At 37.2% G+C, this 20,167-nt stretch overlaps 1 protein-coding gene across 1 annotated transcript in view; it reads left to right on the forward strand.

Annotated features, from left to right (window-relative positions):
• hiw (MYC binding protein highwire) overlaps positions 1–20,167 on the forward strand; it is a 529,247-nt gene that overhangs the window by 94,842 nt on the left and 414,238 nt on the right. The window contains exons 20-28 of the mRNA XM_083126444.1: positions 3,931–4,214; positions 4,979–5,106; positions 7,346–7,480; positions 8,876–8,967; positions 10,783–10,963; positions 13,642–13,840; positions 14,740–14,883; positions 18,146–18,285; positions 19,015–19,245. Of these exons, the coding sequence (XP_082982570.1) occupies positions 3,931–4,214; positions 4,979–5,106; positions 7,346–7,480; positions 8,876–8,967; positions 10,783–10,963; positions 13,642–13,840; positions 14,740–14,883; positions 18,146–18,285; positions 19,015–19,245 (1,534 nt within the window). The remainder of the gene's footprint in view (positions 1–3,930; positions 4,215–4,978; positions 5,107–7,345; positions 7,481–8,875; positions 8,968–10,782; positions 10,964–13,641; positions 13,841–14,739; positions 14,884–18,145; positions 18,286–19,014; positions 19,246–20,167) is intronic.

Here is a 20,167-nt window from a genome sequence, read left to right on the forward strand (position 1 = left end):
GTGAATTGCATAACTCACAGGATACTTCAGACTTCAGAAAGTGTCGCGTCGGTATATAAACGGTAAATTTCGTGTTTAAGAGTATATTTCGCATTTTGCAGTTCATTTCGCATTATTTCGTGACAAAACTGGGTAGAAAAATGCCCCTCACACCTTTCAGAAACATGAAAAATGAACATTACAGCATGTTATTTCATATTTCGTGTTTTCGTCAAAAACGAAATTTGCATGCCTCTACTAATGGTAGAAGACCTGCAGGACATCCAAGATGAAGATGGAATGACACTGTTAACACTGACCTGAGGGGACGCTAAAGATGGTGAAGAGTAGCTTGATCTTGCTCAGCATAAAACTTTGGATGCCAGAGAAAGCTGTTAACTTGTTCTGAAGAGTCCTGGGTTTGATACCTGGTGGTTGCTCCAAAATGTTAGTGTTGACATAGCATTATGATGATAATGGGGGGACTTACTCAAAAAGGATGATGTGGATTTCAATCTAGGAACCAAAAAGCAGCAGTTATGGGATCTGATGCCCTAACTATGCATCACCCAAGGAAAAGCTGCTTGTCACTCTTTAAAGTGATGTTGTAACATGAGTTTTAGTTTAAGTTTAGCCTTTATTAACATTAAGAGTGGACTGATATGAAATCTTAACCAATACTCTATTGACAATATAATAATAATAATAACCCATGGCTCAACAGCCCTCGAAGGACCTTGGCTTATCTCCCGACTGCCAGTCTCCCTCCCACAATCCTACCTCGAGGTGTGGAGATCTTCAACCAGTAATGGGGTGACGTTGGGTCAGCATGTCAAATCCTCAGCCATTGTAGGAGATTTCCGAGACCGCGTTATGCTACTCACTTGTAGCTCCCCAATTTCCTCACGATAGTGGGTTACCTCTGTCCTATACACAAGCCGACAACCCAGAGACTGAACCCAGGCAGACTTGAATCCATGCCATCCTGCAGTTGGGAGCCCAATGCACAATGCCGTAGACTGCATGGCCACAGAGGAGGATGTATTGAAAATACGAGGGCTAGTCAAAAAAAGAATGAGAATGAATTTTTTACTTAGGAAATACATTAGGCAGGGTCCAGGTTGATACGGTATTTTTCGAAGTAGTCCCCATCGAGCTGTATACACTTGGCCCAACGTGTCCGTCAGTCCTGGAAGACGTGCTGGAACCCATCTTTTGCATCGTCTTCAGAACTGCCTCTGCCTTCTTCAGAACGGCCTTTGATGAGTCGAAACACTTGCCCTGCAGCTCCAATTTCAGACGAGGAAACAAAAGAAAGTCACACAGCAAGATCTGGGCTGTATGGAGGGTGCAGGACACATTCAATGTTTTGTCGAGCCAAATATTGGGCAACAATGTTGGAAACATGAGTGCGTGCATTATCCTGGTGTAGGCGCCAAACCAGATGGTTGCAGCTCAGGGTATTTTCGACGGATGTGTTCAGCCAGGGTCTTCAAAATCTGTCACGTAATACTGCCCAGTAATCGTGATATGGGGACACTTCATGTTGGTAGACCATTCCACGGTAGTCGAAGAAGGAAATCACCATTACCTTATTTTCCGATGAAACAACTTTGGCTTTCTTTTTCATCGGAGAACTGGGTGATTTCCAGACTGTGCTCGCCTGTTTGCTTTCGGGATCATAGTGGTGAAGCCAACTCTCGTCACCAGTTATGATGGAATTCAGGTAGGCCTCGCCATGCTCCGCTACCAGACACTGAAGCTCCCGACACACCTCCACTCTCACCTGCTTCTGTTCAGGCGTTAGCAATCTCGGCACCCATCTTGCACATACGCGTCTCATGTGCAAGCGATCATGCAGAATGGTGAACGCACTACCAATGGGCAATGTGTAACACGTCTGCTAGTTCATCTATTGTTATTTGGCGATCTACCCAAACATTGACGACAGCTGTGTTAACCATAATTTCGTTCACTGCAGTGGCCGGAGTGCCCGAATCACCATCCTTTGTGGTCGAAACACGGCCCTCCTTAAACTGTTTGAACCACTGAAATGCAGTTGATTGTGGAAGGATATCTTCGCCGTATGCCTGCTGCAACATTTTGTATTCTTCCATGGCAAATTTCTACAGACGGATACAAAATTTCAAAGACGCGTTATGCTCCTCACAAACAGACTCCATTTTCCATATGCGACTTCTGATCATTCATGTTTTGTTTGCGCAGTGTTGCCAGATGCATGCACATATGCGCTTGCAATTTTATCTGCCGATTACACGAGACACGTTCTTCTCGTAGATATTTGTTTCACCGCTGCATGTTCACTGTGTGATATATAAAAAAATCATTCTTACTCTTTTTTGACTAACCCTCATATATTGATATGAATACTGTAATGGTATTCTATCAATCAGATATTAAATGGGACCATTCAATGAATACCTGAATGATTCCTTTACCCTATGAATGCATAAGTACAGGGGATTTGGCTTAGGAAAAGAAACTGCAATTTACAGATGTATTGGTATCGGCCAATATCAAATTAATTCAGTATTGGAAAGTATAATCTGGAATTTATTTACCAACACTGGCTGATACTATTTCAAAGTCTGTTATCTTGCAGGGTCCACAAGAGTGTCACATGACACTTTAGTAAAGTCTAACTATCCTGAAAATTATGCAGAATTCAACATTTGCATTTATTTTTCACCAGAGGTGGCAGAATTTTACACTAAAGTACGTGATTTTCATAGAAATATGGGCTTTTAAAATTATAAGCAATTTATCATGGCACAAATAGGGCTATATAGGCCAAAACTGATAAACTACTGATTAATCTGTCCTGTCCCAACTCTTTTAAATTCACTTTGCTGTTTGTGTAAAATTCTAATTATGTTAGGAATTTATCAAGACAACATGACCAAAAAAAAAAGAAATACTACATCAATTGGGAAAGTAAAATTTATAAAATGTATACTTGAAAACAATAATAGTGGACAGTAGGAAAGGACTGATATGAAATTTTGGCCGATAGTGATAAAATACCGATATAAAATTTACTGATATTGATAACCATATTTTACCGATCCGATATAAAATTCCAAATAGTCCTTGAAGAACCTGAAGAGTTCATTGACCTCCTTGATAAATGTTTGTTCCCAGGTGACTGCATTGCAAAAGAAGTTGCATATTTAGACATTTCCTTTTTTAAAAAGTAGGGCATGGAGATTATCCATACAAATTATAATAAAATTGCAGAATTTTACACTAAATTATATATATATATATATATATATATATATATATATATATATATATATATATATATATATATATATTGGATCTAAAATAATCGGTAATTTTACTGATAAACTGATGTACCTATATCGGCTGATACCGATAGAATACTGATTAATCTGTCCCGTCCCAGGTCGTCGTCATCCTTCACCATTTCTTGCTTCTGGCTGGGTCAGCATAGAAGTTAAGCCTCTCCATTTTTACCTGGTCTTCCACCACTCCTCTCTTTCCACAGTGTTCCATTCTTCTCCTGTTCTCCTAACACTCTCCACTATCTGCTCTTTCCACCGACATCTTGATCTCCCCCTGGCCTTATTCCCACTCCTTGTGCATTGTAAGCTCTTGCCGGTAGTCTTTCCGCATCCATCCTCCTCATGTCTCCAAACCATCTCATCTGTCCCTAGTGTACAGTATAATTTATGTAAACAAGCATATATTTCTTGAATTTATGTTGACAAGAATACCATTAAAACAAAGAATGTGCACGATTAAGAAGGAGTGCAAGGACCGATGTACACTCTCATTCAGATACTCAAATATAGTTTTTTTATGCAAGGTACTCCTGTCAGAAGAGCCTAAGCAATGATAATGTTTAGTCGTGTTTTGTGATTAATATGGAGAAATATTGACACATGTTTGCTGTATTTTTTACAGCTACCATCCAGGAAACCATGAAATAGTGTGCTACAATGGAATAGCCACTGAAGCAAGATCTCTCTCATCTTTGCCAAACATCTTGAGCCCAGAGTTGGCTCTTCCAGTCACCTCATCATGCTTTGTGACACGTTCACAGGCAGCTCTTCACTTGTTAAGTTGCTTGGATACCTTAACGCAAGCGCAGGAACAGTGCCTTACAGTCAAAGAAGATGAAGAAGACAGACAGAGTTACAATAAAGTTTACAGCCGGGAGGATTTTTCGGTTGTGAATAGGTTTGAAAGTGAGTAATATAGCTGCATGTAAGAATAAGTAATGTAGATTTCTGTATTAGAAAATGCAGTGTTTCTGATTTTACATTTTCCTGTGACATAAAGTAAATTTTACTGGACCTAATATGCTAAAATATTCAAATTATTTCTCGGATTTTACATTTTCTTGTATTTCAAGTTCTTTAACCTTAGTTCTTCTGAAGAATGTGCAAGTTCACTTTATGCACAAATAGGCTAATCAAAACTGGACCTGTAGTTTAAAATGGGATCCAGACCACTGTGAAATGTACGTCTACCAGATCTGACACCCTGAACCCGTTGGTGTGTAATCTAAATTGAATCTGTTGAAAGGTCAGTTAAAAGTTTTACAGGACAAAGAGAACTTTTGGTAGTATTCTTGTATTTATAAAAAGTTTTGTCACTACCTGCAGTAATGATAAATGATGATGATGTTCACACAAGAAGTAATGTGGCTCAGTCGGTAACGCGTCTGACTACCATGCTAAAGGTCCCGGGTTCGATCCCCGGCCGGTTCAAATCCGGGAACTTTTCTAACGGGGGAAGCGTCCCCGGCGCCCACCCAGCGTCGAATAACATGGGTACCTGGGGGAAACCCTGGGGGGTAAAGGCGGTCAGGGGCGTGATGCTGATCACATCACCCCCACTCACGACCGGATCAAGAAAGTGTGGGGCGTTACCCCCACACCCCCTATACGCCTTCATGGCGCGGTGCTATGCACAGGGGAACACTTTACTTTATTATTATTTTTTTCAGGTCATGGAGGTGGTTGGGGTTATTCAGGACACTCCATTGAGGCAATTCGTTTTATGGCAGATACTGATATTTTGTTAGGTGGATTTGGTATTTTTGGAGGCCGTGGTGAATATACTGGGAAAATAAAGGTAAGAAAATGTGTTCCTTCCTTTTGTAAAACAACTTAGATTATAGCACAAAATCTTTAAGCTTTAGTATCAGTATGAAACATCTGGCACTCGTCAGGCAAATTGAATTTTCGCCGTCAATATTTCACGACAGAGTGATTGTATACCTAACACTGCATATCCTGTACCTTTTCCCATGTAACTACTTATTCACATTCAGAGAAGAATGGGAATGCCAAAGATCAAAGGAAATTCATCAAGTGCCAATTTTGCATCCGCTGCGATATTTGTTTCAAGATTCAAGTATAATTGCAGGATTTTCAGGGTATTTTTTTCATTATTTTATGGGTGCAAATAATTTCCTCCCCCTTACTGCAAAATTTAATTTTAGTCTAAACTATTGAGAGATTTAGTGCCATTGTTATTTCAATAACATTATTTTGTATATTTTTTGTACACATTGTATTTCACCCAATCAAGATTGTTTTATTGTTAAATTCTAATACGGAAAATGGTAATAAATATGGTAAATTAATGAGGAAATGTAGTAAGAGTTCAATGCTCACCCTCCAGATAATGTGCGGTAGCTCAGTCATTATGGCATCTGACTATCATGCAAGAGACCTGGGTTTGATTGCTGGTGGGGGAGAACCGGGATTTTTTTCCACATGTTCAAGCAGCTCTAGCACCCACCCAGCGTTGAATAAAGTGGGTACCTGGAGGAAACTGGGGATACAGGCAACCAAGGCCATGTTGCTGATCACATCACCCCCACCTTCAGCTGTGATCAAGAAAGTGTGGGGCCCTAACTTCACATCCCCTATATGCCTTCATGGCATGGTGCAATGCACAGAGGAGCACTTTACTTTTTTACTTAATACACATTCCAACAATTAAGTAATGAGACTGATTTTATGTTGTCCCACGTACGCATTCTATTTGTGAAGTAAGATGCTCATGGTGTAGTGTGGTCCATAATCTACAACCTGGCAACACCTCATGAACTTGTGATGTGCATGCTGGGAATTCTGCCCCCATGCCGTGAGGGAGGTGTAAGGTAGCATCAGGGGTGCCCATCCCCCCCAAGGCCTATGATTCACTCCCCCCCCAAAAAGTAGAACATTCCCCTTGCCCCCCCCTTTATGCAGAATTATTTACTCAAATTATTTTGGTCACAAAATTTGCAGAACAATATAATACAGACATATTTAAGCAATATATGTTTACTTTACGTACTTTAGACTTTCATGTTTGATAACATAAAACATACAAAACTGCTCAGGACACTGCCATTGTTAGTGTACTGAACCTTATTCTTAACAGTTTTTCTGCTTGACTAACCTTGTATTAATGCGAACAGCATGTCCCCTTCCAAACCGATTCTAAAGGCATAAGATGTGGTGTTTCATTTCAGCCCCATCTCCACGATCACCCACAGGTAGGTAGAAAAAAATATATAAAGATATATATAATTGGTATAAAATCTTGTCCCCCCCAAAAAATTCCCCTCTGTGGGCACCCCTGGGTAGCATCACGTAATCACAATGGAGCAGGAAGTGAACATGAAATTTTGTGAAAGACATTCTGAAAACTGCTTGCAGGAATAAACATTTTTTGAATTTAGTTGTTATGGAGGATGAAACAGCATTTTTGCTACGGTCTTCCTACGAAACGACAAATCGCAGAATGAAAGTAACTAAATTTTCCAAAAGGAAAGAACATGCAGCTCCAAGAATCAAAGGTGAAGACAGTGTTGTGTTTTTTATGACACCAAAGGCATTATTCATCACACATTTGTTCCAGAGGGTGAAACTGTAATTGGCTGTTACTATCGTAGTGCTCTTTCATTGTCATCACGTTTTCTGTCTTGAAAGTGTCTGATAATATTTGATCAGAAATTTAAATTATATAAATTTTATAAATAAACTGATGTACGAAGTTGCCTTTACAGGTTTACACTGATAAAGTGTTTTAATCTGTTCCATTCCTCTACATACTCGTATTCAGATCTGTGCATGTTTTTAAAAAATGAGTGAAAATTTTTATTGTATATTTTCAAGGAGAATTTCGTAAGTCTCTTCATATATATTATAACTATTGGATCAATAAGCTTATCAGCAAAACTTGAACCAATCTGACAAAATTCTTTGTACATAGTTTACAAATAGGGTGTATAGTGTAGATATAAGTCTGTTGGTATTTCTTTGCATCATATGTCTTACCATATTTCCAAATTCTAATGTATCTTTTTTTCTCTAAGGTGTTTGATATCAGCACAGAAGGAGGAGAACAAGAAACTGACGGAGAGCTTCTGGCTGAAACAGATGAAATTCCATATGACTGTGGTCCAAGGCAGAAGTATCCAGTATTGTTTGATGAACCATTACCTCTGCAGGTAAACTGACAGTTTTCTTCTTGTTCACGAAATGTTGGAAGACGACGACAAAAAAAAAAACAAAAAAAAACAACTTGGTTAATTTCAGTAGTCAGAGATAGATCAGAAATCATTTTTGATATAGGCAAATCTGAGTTGTATATATTTTTTCTGTTTTTCCCTTCAGCTAAGCCAATATAGGATCCCCACTGATGTGGAACACCTGGAAAAGTTAGATAAATTAACATATGAGTGAAAAATTCAGTGAATTCGTAAAATACATTCCAAAACCTGGAAAAGTCTGGGACAATCGAGCATTCTTTTTATACTTGCTAGGAATTAGAAATGAAAATAATGCCATATTTTTTGAACCATGTTTTTAATGGGAGATATTCTGCATAGAAAGATGGATTTGATAGTGTATTTTAGATCACTTGGTTTGAACAATGTTGATTAAACTTTATTCTCTTGAATATTAAGTTTTAATTTATCACTCAAAACTTATTTATTAGCATGCCAAAGCACCACAGCATTATCTAGAAATTTATTTCAAAATTGCCTAGAAAATGTGGACATTAGTTTTGCCAAAATGAATGGGAACCCTACAATACCATGTTGAAGCAATGCTGATACCATCACCAATTCCAATATCGATATTTGAATGTGGAACAATTTAAATATGATAGAATGGTTGTAACTTCAAATATAAATACTCCACTGTAGCTATAACTCAAAAAAAGTTTTGCTTAAATTTAATCATGAAAACACAATATTGACATGGAATTAATGGAAATTTTGTACAGTTACCAGATATTTGAACTTTGCTAAAGTGTTGTGTACCCTACATGATACCTGAACTCTAGAAAAATATTGACTGCTGTCTGTGATTAATTTGAATTGATATTTTCATGTACAATACTACTGACATTGGTCAGTACTATGACGAGAGTTCGTCATTATGTCTTTGTGAAATCATATAACGATGTTCACGTAAATTGTATGTGTTATATTTATCCCATTGTACAGACTTTGACGAGCTTTTATGTCCAAGCAGTTTGCGTGATCGCAGGTAGATGTCTTGAGCATATAGACTGCAACCTGTAAGGACTGAAAGATTCACATAACACTGATAGATGGCTGACGAGAGTGCCAGCTGGGAAGAGAAAAACAATTGAACGAGAGTGGTTGTAAGTAGGTCAATGGAGGCCTGACGTGAGTGAAATGTGCAGACGCAAGACAAAAATCTCTTAAAAGGTGAATTCTTGCATTTGTTTTATGTATGGTGTTCTAAGTCCTAAGTGCACAATTAGAGTAATAATATGTGAGCCAGTTCTTCTTCAGTTTGCATTAAGGTATAAGAGATGGTTTGCATTCAAATGCCTGCACCTTAAGAATTGCATTGTGCTTTCTTTGCAGGCAAACAGATGGTATGTAGCCTGGGCTCGAGTTAGTGGACCTTCCAGTGACTGTGGTTCCAGTGGCCAAGGGATGGTAACAACAGAGGATCAGTAAGTTTTTTTTTTTGTTTTAGAATGAAAATTTTTTTGTAAAACAATTGAATATCCCACACTTTGTTTTGCATGAAATGTGAGAAGACCACACACAGAAAAATACATATTCTTTCATGTATTAAAATCAGGATAAAACCTCTACAAGCCAAATAAGAGGGTTATTCACATGTTGCATCCCTGTCAACAGGATAAAGAATGTATGGAAGGAGAGGTAATATGCTTGTGTTATACTTCTCTCCTTCCTGTATTTTTCATTTTCATACTTTGTGGGTTCATGTATTTTTATCTGTCCTGATTTTTAACATAGGTGTAAGTATATCTTTGTTTCATTAACAATGATATATGGGTCATTAAGAAACAAAGATATACTTACTTATTTCTTCAAAATATTATATATTACTTTGAATTACCTCTCTTCTGACAACATAAAAATGTAGACATTTTAAGAATTTGAAATTTCAAAAATAAAAAGGGGCCATTGCAATTTTTGACTTATTTTCTTCCACCTTGCATAAATTGCGTTACATTTCTGTAACAAAACAATAATAATTGAAAACTGCTTTAAAATATTCTTCTATAACCATGTCAAGTCACGTGAAACGTGTCAGAGATTGAAAATAGCTAAACAGCTATAACTTGACAAGTTTAAAAACAAGACACTGCAATCCATTGTTTGCGCACCTCACATCACATTTCCCCACTCCATTGTTTGCGGCGACGTTCATTCGCAGTGTTGCAAACTGGAGGGAGCTGAATGCTCTGAGAATTTTCAACGAAATTTGAATGTGAAAGGCATGAATTAGTATCCCGTCACCTACACTACCTATTGATTGTTCTAAATTCTAAATACATTTTGATGTTTTCCCTTTAAACCTTAAATGAATTAAGTTATATTAGGGATATTTCTTACCAGCATAAGAAATGTATGAAATAAAACGATAGATAAATGAAAAATATATAAACGATAGAACTGAGCTCACCTTCTAAATGTTTTCCAGTTCTCCTTCATCAGTTTCACTCTCTCACTCATCCGAGTCTGTGTCTACCGATGAATCTGTGTCCGTGTCTGAATCGGATTCACCAAGTCTAATTATCAGTTCATCTACAGGCTCGTCCTTAAGTCCATCTCTTTCAAAGTAAGAATCTTGCAGCCAAGAGTAAAGAGCATGAACATTTCAATGCTTTAGAAAAGAACACACGCAAGCGTGTTATCAGATTGCCTTCTCGTGGTAATTGTTGTACGATAAACAAACGAACCACCACCCCACTCGGTTTTAAAAAAAATATATAACAACAAAAAAAAAACTGGACACTGCTCGATGTCGCATTCAGAAAATGAAGTCATTCGCCCTGTAGTTTCTCTTCGCTATAAACCTTAACGCACATGCGTAATACTATAGTTTACGATCGGCGCAGCGCACGCATTTGCAAAGGCCGGATTAAAAAAAATGAACCACTGATATAATAGGAGCCTGCATGCACCGTCACGCTAAACAGTGAAAATTGTTTGTCATATTTGTTTTAGCTTAATTTTGCTGAGTTGGCACCACTGGTACTCTCAACGCCAGACCAGTGAGTAGAAGAGTGGTGGGGAGGATGATGTAATACGAAGTGCTCCGCAGCGATCTGCGCATATCGGGACTTAACTTGTCAGGCTATAGTACACAGTTCAAAATCAAAACAGCAGTCTGACAGACCACTCCATAGTAATTGTGTGATTATCAGTGTCCATAGTACTTAAGGGTTAACCATTGAGTTTGGTTAGTTCAGTATTCAGGTAACACTAATGTTTGAATTTTTTTCCATTTTCAGAGTTGTATTTTATTTCAAATCATCCAAAAAATCAAACAATGGAACAGATGTTAATGCAGGCCAGATACCTCAGATTTTGTACCGTGTTATCACACCAGAAAGTCAGGCTCCCAGTAGGCAAACAGATCAGTCAGAGCCTGTATACATCTTATCAAGAGATTTCTCAAGAACAGTTACTCCGGTAAGTTATTTTTTAAACTTCACTCTCATAAAGTTTCAGCTATTCAATGTGATTGTTTTACCTCCTTTAGTTCCAGAGATTTCCATGGTACAAATTTTGTATTAGTAGCATATACAAGGTCTGGCAATATATATCTACTATTTTCAGAGGATGGTATTCCCTATGGCCCTGCAGTAGGGATGAAATACAGCATGCTAGGTAAGAGCACGAGGATGCCATTTCTGTAGCAATGGAGCATTGGATCCTGATCACCTGCTTTTGTGGTAGAGGGAGGCGTATTTTAAAAGTAATGTATGGTGTATTGTATGGTAGCTGCACAGCACACACTGACTGCCTGCAATTTCTTTCTCTGGGGGTACCTCAAGAGCAGAGTTTTTGAACATGTATCCTGAAGAGAAGAATTAGTGAAGAAGTCCAGCAAATTGCACCTTCTATGCTGGTGTCTGTAATAGATAATTTTGTTCGTCGACTCTGTGAGTGTACAACACGGAATAGGGGCTATATATCTGATGTGATTCTCAAAAATTAAGACTAAGTGAACAGTGCTGTGGTTTGTTTTACAAACGGCATTATGTTATCTATCAATTACCACTATCTTGCTTTACATTAGCTGTATTCTGTATAGGAAATATATTTAAATGGTAGATATATGTTGCTGGACCCTGGGCATAATAATTTACAGCAGCCCTTAACCAGTGAAGTTTGTTATTGTTTCTAATTAGCATTTGTTATTCTTTTTCAATTGCAAAAGACTTGAATTTATAAGGCAGGAACAATTTTTGATTGATTTCTCTGAATTTAATACTAAATATTATGGTGATTCCAAAGTTCTTGAACTTTTATAAATTAACCCTTTATTAAAGGAAAATATGCAAACAAATATTCACTCTTGGAAATAAAGACCATTTTTAACTGTGGTCTTTAACCCATCTTTCTGCCAATTTCCGCAACAACAGCTCTCTGCCAGTTCGGTTGCCAAAAACTCACATGCCCTGAATTGAAACACCATCTTCGTAGAAAGTGGGTCAGTGACCAGAAAAGGTGAAAATCGGATTGTGCTGTAGGCTGTAAGGCTGTAGACTTGGATTCTCCACTTCTCTGCTAACTTAGCCAAGACCACCTTGAAAGTGTGCACCGTAGCATTGTCATGGTGTCGCAGTACCTGCTTTCAATTGATCAGTGCTAGATAACAAGTGTACAGACCTTCAAACATCCAATTCCATTGTTGAATGTAGAGGTTTTATCCAAATCCCAGCTGTCTGTAACCAGCACACAGTCCACTGCACTCTCAACATTTGATCAGATGCATAGCTGGATCTTGTATTTGATCCAACCGTGCTCTTCTGGAGGTTGTTTGCTCCATAAGTCAAGTCAGTGTGAGTAGCAAACAATGGTTGGCTGTCCCAAGCTAAGTGGACAAACTCTGTGAGTGCTTGTGAGCAGCTTCTGTTAAACTGAGAAACAACTTGTAGTAGTGCTTGGTTGTCAATTAATTATCAAAGGCCCAAAGGCCTTCCAGAACGTGTTTTTTTGTTTTTTTATCCAGGCTGGAGTTGCAGTTCCTGAATAACCAGAACCATTTTGCTGCAGTGGATTTGCTGAATACTTCAGGGCCTTCCGTAGCCTACAAAATGTTCTGACCTTCTGCCCTTGAATTGAAGAATTATTTCCAGTGTTGTTGAAATATTCTCAAATTACAAAATTTTGTAAAATTCAAAATAGAAGAAAAACACAAAAATTGTGGTAAATTAATGTACGAACTTGTAGCTTTATAACATGATTATAATGCCAGCTCGGTGGTTGAATATATTAAGTGGTCAATTTCGATCTTGCCACCAAAGTTCCTGGTTTCAATTCCTGACCTGGGCCTTGCTTAGGAGACCCTTCATCAATTTCATCCAATCATCACTCGTCCTTATTATGTCAAAAGTGGCAAAAAATAACAAAAAATATTGAAACAACATGATATTAAATACATAAAAAAATATACCGACACTGTTGGCAATAAGATAGAAATATGAACGTTGTTAGTGTCCCAAGAACTGTGCAGTACTATCCTGTAACACCTTGGTAGGCTTGGTCACTTCTGATAAGATCTACAGAGAACTCTCGGTGCCCCAAATGTGCCTGACATTCAGGAGAAATTGAATTTTATAATTTTAATATGAAATTTTGAAGATGATCATGTTGATAAAAATAATACTAAAATAACCTGTGGCACAACAGCCCGTGAGAGCCAAGGGGTACCTACTGACTGCCGGCCTCACTCCCACATGTGGGAGGGAGATATCCAACTAGTTACGGGGTGATATGTGGTCAGCACGACAAACCCCCATTGTTTGTGTAGGTCTCCATGACCAGGTTACACTATTCATCGTAGCTCCCCAATTTCCTCACGATGGTGGGTAACCACCGGTCCCACACACAGGCCAAAACATCAGGACTTCACCCCAGGAGACTCGAAACAGCTTGCATTCCGTAGCCTGAACCCAAGCCTGCATGGTCACTGTGCAGGACTATGAAATTTTATAGACCTCAATAAATTGTCAGTATGAAGTTAACTGACAACCAATAATATACTGATCAGAGCATGAACGATACATCCATCTCTGTGCCTTCCCTTATGCCTTTGATCTGTTTTGCCTAGGAAAATGTTGTAAAATTTTGTTTTTTTCTAGGAATGCTTCCAGTCGCTGTTGGCACTGCTTCAGTGGAGCTGGAATACGTTCAAAGCCGGTTTGGTTGACATTGCTCACTTGGGAAGCTCTACCTCAATGCATTTAGCAGCACTTCTAGATCTAGAACGCCTAGTATACATTAGCAGAGCTAGTTTAAGGCTACTACAGACCTACACCAATGAAATCTATCCAAATGAAGGCAAGTTTTTTAAAAACAAAATAGGACATATGTATATGTATACATTTAAGTAATAAATACAGGCTCGACCAGAACTTGATCTCAGTACATCTCCTTTATGTAGCAAATCATAAGGCATATATGATTTACATCAAAAATTTTAGGAAAAAAATATTTGAGATCTGTTAAAGGTTTTCTCTTTTAGTTATAGCTTTTTGAAAATGCTTGTTTGCATTCCCCCCCCCCCCCCCAAACAAAAAAAAATTGGGTCCCAATATCTGGTGGGGAATCTAATAAAAATTTGGTGCTGGACCATTTGGTATGGATTAATCCTTGAGAAGTTCAATTTCTGGATATATGAGTATCAGCCAAAAATGTCATATTGGAGCCAGTATTGGAATCTGATATTCAAACTAATTCCGATATTCAGTGTATTTTTTTCAAATTTTGAGGACAAATTGGGTCATATGAATCAATTATTATAAAATAAAATAAAACTTAGAACCTGTGCACAGAGTAAGCACTCGCTGCTTCAGTGAACATGTGGTTTTATTTTCAGAAATTAATCTTTCTCCCTCCCTCTTTCCCTCATTCTTTCCCTCCCACCATCTCTCTTTCTTTTGTGAAGTTTTTATATTCCCAGGTTTATATATTTAATTTTCCCGAGGTCCATAATGCAAATTGACATAAAATTTTCTAAGATTATACATTTTGCTGCTTTATAAGTTGTCAATCACAGTCTTCTAAAGAACGTATAATCAAGGTTCCAATTGTGGCAATCTCTGCGATCAGTGTCATAAAGTAATTGCATTTGTGATTGTTCACTACTCATTGTGAGCAAAGGATGTTGCTAGAACATATGCGTAGTCTATTTGACTGCAAAATGCCTTGCATTAACTCTTGTGCATTTTATTTTCCAGTTTTGTCAAAGAAAGTTCCTCCTGAGTCAGTGAGATTGGCCGAGTGCATAGGTGATGTTCGTGCATTGCTTCGACAGATTCTTTCTGATCCACTTCCTAATTTGCATGCTTCCCGTAAAGCCATGAAAGGGAGATCACATAAAGGTAACTACAATTCTGAAATATAAAGTGTTGAGTTAGTTATTTGTTGATTTCTACTATACTGACAATTGAAGTTTTTAAGAAAATTGTAGTGTTATTTTATTCTATCCCCCTTTATTAATTCTTGTGTATACATATTGTTTATGTTGCGTAAATTATATTTATTAAACTACTTAATTTCAAGCACTCTTTGGGGTTGCATTTTGGGAGACTACATACTCCCTTCATCAGTCTTTCTTGTTTACAAATCCTAGTTAGAACTTTCCCGTCCAATTTTCTTATTTTATATACAACTTTTAACATGGTTTAATATGCAAGTGAGTGTGTATATTGGGTGAAGGGTACACAGGGGCATGTGTCTATCATATATGTGATTTGTGTCAGGGATGAAAGGATCTGCATGGTCTTTTCATTTTCCAAATATTGTATATTACTCCGATTGCAATGGACACGAAGTGTATAGTTGTTTTATTCCACATGCGCTTTATATTCCTACAATGTTTTATTTGTCTTGCATTTATAAAACAATAGTATTCAATTTTTTTTAATTTCCTGAGAGGTGCTCCTTGAAGGTGAAATATCCCTAAAAATGTGCTTAGAACTCTGGAAAAGCAGTATTATTAGGGTTACCAGACGTCCGGTTTTTCCCGGACATGTTCTACATTTTAACCTTATGTCCAGCATCCGGGAGGAATTTGAAAAATATCATAAGTGTCCTACATTTTGAGCATCACATAATATTAATTAGGAAAATATGTAACAAGGCAAAAATCATGCAAGTTACAAGTCAATTACTGCGCTTCCAAACTCAATAGTGAAATTTATTTTGATTGTCATTCAGCAGTAGTTGTATGTATATCTTGGTGTAGCTTGAAAAAGTTCTTGGAAACCAGGACGAAACATCGCAGATAAAATAAAATCCACTAAAAATAACTGTGTTAGATTATTTTGGATCTGCAAAGGGTGGTTATGTAAACCTTTAAGAAGAACATAGATATTCAGTCATTGCCCAAAAAGAAAATAAATGTTTGTCCCGCTAGAAAAAAAAATGGGAAAACGGAAGCAATTAATGAACAAAGTTTTGGGACCACTTACTGCTGATGTCACTGTTCAATGCCTCAGTGGAATTTTTTGCTTTATTGTTTATACTGTTTCAATATTTTGATTGTAAAGCAGGGATATATAGAGAACAAAGTTATTCAGGGTGCTTGCAAGTCACGGAAGTCAAGAAAAAGTAAAGAAATCAAGAAGTCAATAAAAAGGCAAAAAATTATTCTTGTGGTCAAGAATTTTTGCTATCACAATGACTGTTTGGTTGATTTAGTTTATTTTACTTCACTTTTCTGCCCCTTTCACTAATCATGAAGATGAGGATGGATGGTGGTAAGATAAGATGGATGAAGGGACAGTCACAAACATATAGGCACAACCGACACAAAGCCCCACATAAGATTATACTGGCTGTGAATTCAGACGCCAGAGCCTCGCTAGTCTGCCAAATGCAGTCCAGGATGCATTAATAGATAAAGCAGGTTTAATTCTCTTGATAAATACAGCTTCAGTTTTCATCTTAACAGGCCCTTTGGTAGGGATTTTTCATTAAATAAATATTTATTTTCTTAATTGCAAGTATCCAACTTTACCTAAGTCGGGTTCGATTAAATAAGTCTTAAGAAAAACGAAAAAAAGGTCAATAAAAGTCCAGAAAAAGTCAAGAATTCTGTATTTGTTATTTTGGTAGAAACCTTGTAATTGAACTAAAAACTACTCAAGATGAAACTCTGGAACCACTTCAAATTATTGCAATTGCTGAATATTCGTTTGCCATTACAGGTCAAAATGCAAATGTTGAGAGAGTACTTTTGTTACCATCAGCACTACAGACTCATGAGAGAAATGATTTTGTTCATAAAGTCTGTAAAATGTTTGGTACTGGTCCCTATAATTTCAGAGAGTTTCACTGCCCACTCTAACATAAATATATTTTGACTAAACCTGAATTTTTTAAAAAAAGGCTTCTCTGAGAAGTACCACTTAAATCATGTAGTAAGAGGTGCATTGTTTAGTATGATTGCAAGTTTTGAAATTTTGCATTTAAAAATTCATTAACAATTCATTTTTTTAAACTGAAAAGTGTCATTTTTAAATTACTTTCTAACGTGTTCTATAGAAATACGTATTATTTATTGAGAATGTTTTGTGTCCTACATGTTGACTTAATGTCCTACATTTTGGTACAGCATGTCCTACATTTTCCTTATAGCGATCTGGTAACCCTAAGTATTATGGATCAGACATAGTAATCAGTACCTCAACTGGATTAGTGAATAAAACTATATCAGTGTAGGTGTCAATTCATTGATAACTCTACCAAGGTGAATGTGTAGTTATAATTCAGTTGACAATTGCACTATTTTTATTACTGTTTTTATGCATATAAAAATATAAAGGTAGAAGAAGTCAATCATGTCTGCATACATTAAGGATTGAATGATTGGGTTGGCGTTTTAAGTCCACTTTATGCACAGTAAGGCTAATTGGGACTGGACCTACAGTTTAAAGTGGGATCTGAACCGCTATGTGGCTCCTCCAGGTATCGAACCCAGGACCCCTTGATTACAAGGTGACATTACTACTGTGCCATCAGGGAGGTGCTACATACATTAAGGAGATGGACGGGGGGAGGAATCATTCAGGTTTTTTTAAAAAATAGTATCATTATTATGTTGAATCCATGTAAATTTTATATTGGACCCACCTCATAATATATTAAATGTGAATTCATCCATTTTTAATTTCCAAACTTTGATTTCGACAGCCATTACAGTCACATCTTCACGTTGCATCACTAACATATTTTTGTAAAACTCTGCATACAATACCCATATAACATTATCAGATTGGGAATCATTAGGTAGCAGCATATCTTCTGCTTCATCATTACTTATACTGATACTACTGCATGCCATACAAGGCAAATAAATGACAAATGAGCAACTGATTTGAGATACTTTTTTTTCACATCAAGTGTAGGTGAATGGAAGATTCAAAGAATGCACACACAAAATGTGAGTAGTGGTAATGTTGTGGGTGAAGTAATAATCCTGCACATTCTAATCTGTTTTATCATGTGTAAATGTTATGAAGATGTAATCTGTGGTGACAACATTAACCTTGAGAACATTATAAAAAGATGCACAAGGATGTGAGAACTTATGACACTTCTTTTTCCATGGTGAAAATAATTTTTGTTTTGCTTCTGCAGATCCTGGTCTTTATTCAAAGATGACAAATAGCATTCTGGAGGAATGTCACCATACATTTGTTCTGTGCTTCCATGCCTTTTATCCAACTGCGTTCCTTAAGTGGACATGCCTGTGTGATCTCCTGTCAGCAATGGAAAAGGTAAGAAAAGGTTTCCATTAAGATCTGTTTTTGGAAACCTTGGTAAAGTAGGATGAACAATACCTTTTGCCCCATCTATCCATCCATTGCATATCCAAACTCACATTACATACGCAGGGTGTCCGCTCACTGGGAATTCCTGGCATGCAGAAATTATTGGTACTGGGAAATATTTATGAATTTTCTTTATAAATGTGGAAATCCTGGCATCCAGTATTCAAATCTCATTAATGTATCCATTAGCAACGTAGCACAAATCCCACCACTGGGAATTGATAAGTATAAATTATGTCAATTCAGTTGACTGTATACTTTTAGGTCTGAACACCCTGTATAACAATGCTACATTAAAGTTTTTGGATACACTTGAAACTAAAAATGTATAGTGTTGATATTTATGTATATGTATGTAAATAGTATCAAAATAGGCAAAATGTCTTTGTTCATCATTCTATTTTCAGACTTGACGTTGTAGAAATTTCACGTTAAAAACCTGGAATTATACTTGAATTTCCCTTGGTCTCAGAAGTAGACACCCTGCTAGTTCACTGCAGAAAAGTTTGCTGATGTCATCTCTGTAGTCAAGGATTTATAATGTTTATTTTACTTATTGTAATGAATGTAAATACCGTAATTTGTAGCACAAGTTTGTTCAGTTATACATCTCATTTTTTCTAATATTAATTATGTCCATTGAGCATTTGTTAATCTCTATGTACTTATTTTCAGGGAGGAGACAACTCGTCGCACTTTGATCGTTTATTGAGTGCTGTCCTGGCATCATTATGCAGTCCGACTGTAAGACTTCGCTCTACATTTCCTATACTCAGTGTCCTTGATTCAGATTCTTCTCTAAAAAGACAACTCAGCCCTTCAGACAATACTGGTCTTCCCATGATGCCGTGCATAGATGGGCATCATTATCCTATCTTAGTTGAACAAATGAGTTACAGAAGCCAGGTTAGTATTAGTAAATGCTGCTGTTTTATTATTGTTCTTGCTTTTACTTTTATCAGCTCAACCCAATTCTTAAGAGCTAACACTGTTTATCTACAGGGATTGAAGTACATGCTTCAAGGTAAAATAGATTATGTGTGGGAGGATTTTACGTAGTGTATGTGGTGGATCAGTTGGGTGCGGTATCTTCTGTGTCCACACTCTTTTGCTAAAACGTACCAACAGGAAGAACAATTTAACCTTTAGTGGTCAGATGGGAAAGGTCTTCCCACTGGCTGTAGACCCATTCTTACTAGTATTAACAAGAGAAGTTTTAACAAGTCCTACATTTCCCTCTTGAGTATTATGGGTTAGATGTTATAAAATCAGCTATAACTACACACAAAAATACGTTAGAGTATTCAAATTGGTCTACTTACGCAAGTGAGTATGTATTCTTATGTGAACGACGTTTCGGAAGCTTTACTGCTTCCTTCCTCAGGTTGTCGTTTTCGGCTCGGAATATCAAGCCACGTCAGAGAAGTGTCATGTAAGGATACTGGGTGAAAGGTTTGGGTTAAAAACACTTCATAGTGCTTGACCTATACAGAATTAAAACCACCTTGCTAAAAACCCCTTAAAACTCACAATAAAACATGTTAAAACCACCGCTACGGTAACTGGAGTGGCCGTTGAGAGCCTAAACTCCCTGTCAAGAAAAGGAGGAAAATGAGGAGGGAGGGTTGGATAGTAAAGTTAATTATGTTGGGATACCGTACTGTAAAGGGCTCACGAAGAAAATTGAAAAAACAGTGAAAAAGTATGGTGTGAAATGCGGGACGAGAGCACCTAGAAATATTGAAAAACATTTCACGGATTATAAGAGGGGGGTAAAAATTCGAGATAACCCTGATGAACAAAAAGGGGTGTATAGGATAGAATGCAA

This window comes from Lepisma saccharinum, chromosome 8, assembly GCF_977018435.1.
Source record: "Lepisma saccharinum chromosome 8, izLepSacc3.1, whole genome shotgun sequence".
Lineage (NCBI taxonomy): Eukaryota > Metazoa > Arthropoda > Insecta > Zygentoma > Lepismatidae > Lepisma > Lepisma saccharinum.